General features: G+C 30.3%; 1 protein-coding gene across 2 annotated transcripts in view; it reads left to right on the forward strand.

Moving 5' to 3' along the window:
* The window catches only part of LOC111626337 (arginase-1-like), a 79838-nt gene that overhangs the window by 16886 nt on the left and 57165 nt on the right, over positions 1-5787 (forward strand). For both annotated transcript variants that reach the window (XM_023369667.1, XM_023369666.1), the window contains exon 6: positions 5093-5183. In XM_023369667.1, the coding sequence (XP_023225435.1) occupies positions 5093-5183 (91 nt within the window). The remainder of the gene's footprint in view (positions 1-5092; positions 5184-5787) is intronic.

The raw sequence follows: 5787 nt of genomic DNA on the forward strand, positions 1-5787 counted from the left end.
CTAGGAAGGTAGAACCGATTGAACTACTTGTCTGACATTGCTTATGTATGGGTTTTCACAGTGGCAGCACACTAAAGTGCTGTGGCACAGTGGTTGAGAATCACTGATTTAATCTAACAACCAACTAATTTGTATATGTAAAATTAAAATTTATGAAACAGATTTTAAAGGAAATGGAATCATTATCTTATGAATTACTTATTGATAAGAAATTAAGGTAAATCTAATACAAACAACTTTTCACATACAATTGCATTTGATTTCAGTTTACAGTAGACACTGTTTATTTATGTAATATACAAAAAGTTGTTAACTTATTTCAAAAATTCAAATCAAAATAAAATTCGAACGAATGGTTCCATTTTGGAACGATAAAGGAAAACCTGAGGATGGCCTATCCAAATAGGCTGAAAACGTTTGATTAAAGAGAAAAAAGTCGTCAAGTATAATTCAGGTTGGTTCATATATTATAATTAACATTGCTGAGAAGGAGAGAGAGATATGTTAAAACAGTTGTCATCAAATGTTCATTTATAAATTTTATGCAGGCATTTAATATTTTCATAATTATTTTAAAATATCTTAAATATTCATGGAGTTAATTACAGAATGATTATAAATTAAAGAAAATTAATTCTAAAAATAACTTTTAAAATTACAATTTTTAAATTTTTGCTTATTATTTTTTAATATTTTTAGTTAGCTGAAAAAGTCAATAAAATTATACAGGATGGTAAGAAATGTCTAACTCTTGGAGGAGATCATAGCTTAGCTGTGGGAAGTATACTTGGACATCATCATTCCAAACCAAATATTGGTGTCTTATTTGTGGATGCACATGCAGATATAAATACACCAGAAACAAGTTATTCTGGTAAATTTAGAAAATTAATTTTATATCTATCTGTAATTTAATTTTGAAATGTTATTTAGTATGATTACACTTGTTTTTATAATTCAAAATAACAATCCACTAAACCTTTTTATAACAGTGTTGTCTCCATAACAAACTTCATAAACATTTTCGACCTCCACCGAGGTCTGCTTCAGGTGGTGACTGAACGGTGTCTCCTCTTGACCATTGGAATGATGGCGCCCGAGATGTAAATAATTGCGCATATTGCGTTTCACCCCTCTGCTTGTCCCAGTTCGAATTCTTCGAACAAGTACCTCCACACCTGCGCAATCATTTCACTGTCTTTAAAGTTGATGCAGGTGCCCCCAATGTTGGCTTTATAAATCTCCCAGGCCTCTAGATGAAGTTTGGCCTTTGTGAAGTTTGTTACAGAGACAACACTGTTATAAAAAGGTTTCGTGGATTGTTATTACTCAACACCGTGTTAAGTTATTAGAAGTCGTTTTGTAATTCAAAATATATTCAAATATTCATTTTAAATTATATTTTCAATATAAAATCTTGTCAACTTATATTAAAAGGTTAAATTATAACCTTTTAATATAAGGTGACAAGATTTTAACATTGATGAAGCAGGACAAAATTGACAGGGGAGGCAGTGGTTGTCTTGTTGAAAAAAAATTGTTCTAGAGCAACAAAATTTTATTACAATAAAATTTTTGCATTTTTTGATNTCGTCCCTTTTGGAATGAGGTTAACAGCACCAATAAAATAAAGGGAGTTCGAGTGAGGACCCGAAAGTGAACGGACGTGTTATTTTATGGTCTCCAATTTTCTTTGTCTTGTTCAACCTACACTCGACCTTTTGACTACGACTGCAAAATAATACGACATATACTATTATGAATCTTTAAAAACTCTTTATTCTTTTGCATATTTCTCTGTTGAGTGAATTTTTTTTAGTAGATTGCTGTCATTTAAAATGTCATGAAATGTTTTCCAAGAATTTTTTAAATTATATTTCCCACATAATATGGCTTTCAAAGTTGCAACACTTAATTGTGATTTATCAGATGTCCACACTTTACTTATGGTAGAAAAACGTGTTCAGTTGCAGCATTAGTACAACGTAAGGACAGTGTGTATTCCACAATCTTTAATGCATTATTGTATGTATGGAACATTATTTGTTTCAAATGATGAAATATTTCTATTTGTTCTCTATTGAGATTTTTAGGAATCATTAGATGGTATTAGGAATCATTAAATGAAAAGCCTGAAACAAATCCAAATAAACAATATAAGTATCTAATAACCTCAATTTCATGGTGCTGATAATTGAATAATTTGAAGTTAAAAGATCAATACTAGTAAAAAAGTGTTAACAGTGTGAAGTTTCAAAGATATTGGATAGATTTATTATAAAATCATATTAGTTGTCTTTGTTTTTAAAATTTACATTAGTGATGTAACGAATATTCGGTTACTATTTGGCCGAATACCTAAAAACAGAAGTAAGAAATAACAAAAACACAGTAAATTAATCATTTTGGTATTTAGATTTAATTTTTGTATACTAGCACAATGAAGTGACCTTCTTTATCAACACTTGGCAAGTTTTCAATTTTTCTTTAGATTTAATGTTATCAGATTAGTGTTGTTTCTTTATATTTATTTATAACTTATAACATGCACAAAATAAAAAAGAAAATAATATTAGTCACATGTATTCACAATTTATAATTACAAAGATCAGCAGGTGTATATACCTATTTGTTCGAGAATCGTCGCACGTCTGAGGTCTGACCCTGCCTATCCTTCTTTTTAAGCTCTCTTTACTTTTTCTTTCCTCTATTGCTTTAGTTCATGTATGCATACATCACGATACGCGCTCACGATACTTTTGATTCGTCACTTTTCTGTCGTAGATTTCCAATTTTACAATTACGTGACTCATAGCATGGTGATAACAGAGAAAAGAGACAGATAGGACATAGGTATAAGTCACAGTTATGATTTCACAGATTTGAGACAGCTTGGTAGCCCGAATGGCCCCAGGCTTTTGCCCGTGCACGCTAAGTGTCTTTCATTACAAGCATTTAGCTTTCCGAAGTCTATGACAACAATTGTTTGGCATTGATGGCCGCAAATTTCACACCAATAATCTGCCTCGACTTGTTCAATTATGTTATCAACTCAATTTCATGTTTATTTTCACATTTTCACTTTGCAGTCCTTCTCTGTTCTTTTTCCGTTATTTACACGTGTAGGTCATTTCATTGTTATTATCACTTATCACTTATCACATACTGCCATGACACTCATGTCTGTCCACTACAACGTCAAGAATTAACGTGATTGGCGAAGCGTAGTGACAGCGGGCCAATAGAGATCAGGGTCCTTACCATAATGCGGTTTGTGCGCCAATTTTTGTACGTGCGTTAATCAAGTTGAATAGTTTGGCCGAATATTCGGCTGTTTGGCCACACTCCTGGCCAAGTATTCGGTCTGAGGCCGAATATACTATTTGTTGCAACACTAATTTACATATCAAAGTTTAGAATTCTATATTTGAATCCTTTTTTAAAAAATGATTGTCTAAAGATTTTTAATGCATATTATTTAACACTACAGTAGAGCATCGTTTATCTGAAAGCCAGTTATCCGAAACGTCAGTCCGAAAGCATTCCAGTTGGCAAATTTAAATTTTTGATAGTGCTGTGGCACTGCAATCTTTGGTTATATCTTGGGGTACTCCAATATTTTTTTTGTTGGTGTATGTGTTTTAGCATAACTTTTCCTCAAATCACTCTCCTTCCTTCCTTCCTTCACCCATCTTTCTTATCTTTTAAAGCCACACCTTTGAGTACAGCCTTTTCTTTCACATGTATGTATGTNAAGACATCCCAAAAGAATGGAAAATTGGCTTTTTGACATCTATCTATAAAAAAAAAAGACAAACAAAAATGTGAGAACTATCAAGGAATTACATTAACAACAACATTTAGTAGATTATATGGATGAATAATAAGAGATCTAATCGATGAAGAATATCAAACAAAAAAAAAAGAAGAGCAGAATGGATTCAGAAAAGGAAGATCATGTATGGACAATATTTTCTGTATAAAACAAATTATGGAAAAAAAGATTAGCAACAGGGCAGGAAACTCATCTGTTGTTTACAGACTTAATGAAAGCATATGATAATGTTCCAAAATCAAAATTATGGGAAACATTAAAAAGAGATAAATATTTAACAACACATTTATTAAAGCAGTTAAAGAATTGTATAAAGAATCTATAATGAAAATAAAAATTGGAAAAAAAAAATATCAGAAGGATTTACGGTATCAAAAGGACTAAGACAGGTGCTGTATCTCAACAACTCTATTTAAAATCTACATAGAAGGAGTATTGAAAATATGAAAAAAGAAATGATATACAGTAACATGGGAATAGATATTAATGATAAACCAATGTTTACATTGCAATTTGCAGATGATCAGGTGATAATGGCAGAAGATAAAGATGATCTGGAATACATGACAAAAAAAATAACAAAAAATTTAAATCAATTTTATTTCAGTAATAAAACTAATCTCTTATAGCACATGTTAATAATAATTATTGTACAAAGCTATAAAAAATCAAATACTAGGGCCAAACAAAAACCACTTGAGGATTCCTGTTCGACACAGGCAAAAATGTTAGCAGTTCCCAAGTTTTTTGCTGGTTATTTGGTTTTATGTAGCTTTTGTATCAAGTTTTTTTGAGTGGTTGTATAAATAACACAGGTCTGCAAAAAAAAAATTTTTCCAGCTGCATGGGATATTTTTGCTGAATTATATGTTTTAAACATCGGAGATTCTAAAANGTAGAAAAATTTCAACATGGGATAGGTTAATATATTTTTTCGTACATAATCAGTTATCCGAAAAATAAGTTATCCGAACAACCCGAGTCCCTCGTTGATTCAGATAAATGATGCTCTACTGTATCTTGCATTACACCAACTATTTTCTATGTTTAATTAATTAAATTAACATTAAGCTAACAAAATATTCATATTTTTAAGATTATGATAAATGTATCAAGATTGTACCATAATCTTGATACATTTATCATAATCTACAATTATTGTGTCTTTTACACATATTAGAAGATAAGAATTTATTTTAAAAGATATAGTTTTATAAACAAAGTACTTATATTGTTACTTTTAATTTTAATTATTAGGTCATATTCATGGAATGCCCGTGGCATTTATCATCAAGGAAATGCAGAAATATATTGGCACATTCCCAGGATTTGATTGGATTAAATCTTGGTATAATTTTTAATGTTTTAAAAAAATTTTTTAAATATATAAATACATGACAAAAAAAATAACAAAAAATTTAAATCAATTTTATTTCAGTAATAAAACTAATCTCTTATAGCACATGTTAATAATAATTATTGTACAAAGCTATAAAAAATCAAATACTAGGGCCAAACAAAAACCACTTGAGGATTCTTGTTCGACACAGGCAAAAATGTTAGCAGTTCCCAAGTTTTTTGCTGGTTATTTGGTTTTATGTAGCTTTTGTATCAAGTTTTTTGAGTGGTTGTATAAATAACACAGGTCTGCAAAAAAAAATTTTTTCCAGCTGCATGGGATATTTTTGCTGAATTATATGTTTTAAACATCGGAGATTCTAAAAATGATTTCTGTAACATCCCATCGCGTATAGGTTTTTTGCAAAATAAAAACAAATATTTGATAAAAACTCTTATTTATTACAATGAACTAAATATATTATATTTTCTTATGACACCTTTTCTTCTTCTCTTTGATGCTTCTCCGAACTCATTTCCAATTTCCTTCTCTGGTTTCTCGATTGAGCATCCAACAGTAGTCAGCTAACATATTGACATCCCATTTTCCTTGG

The sequence above is a fragment of the Centruroides sculpturatus genome, unplaced genomic scaffold (assembly GCF_000671375.1).
Source record: "Centruroides sculpturatus isolate CEXI.00-Female unplaced genomic scaffold, Cexi_2.0 scaffold26, whole genome shotgun sequence".
NCBI classification, from domain to species: Eukaryota; Metazoa; Arthropoda; class Arachnida; order Scorpiones; family Buthidae; genus Centruroides; species Centruroides sculpturatus.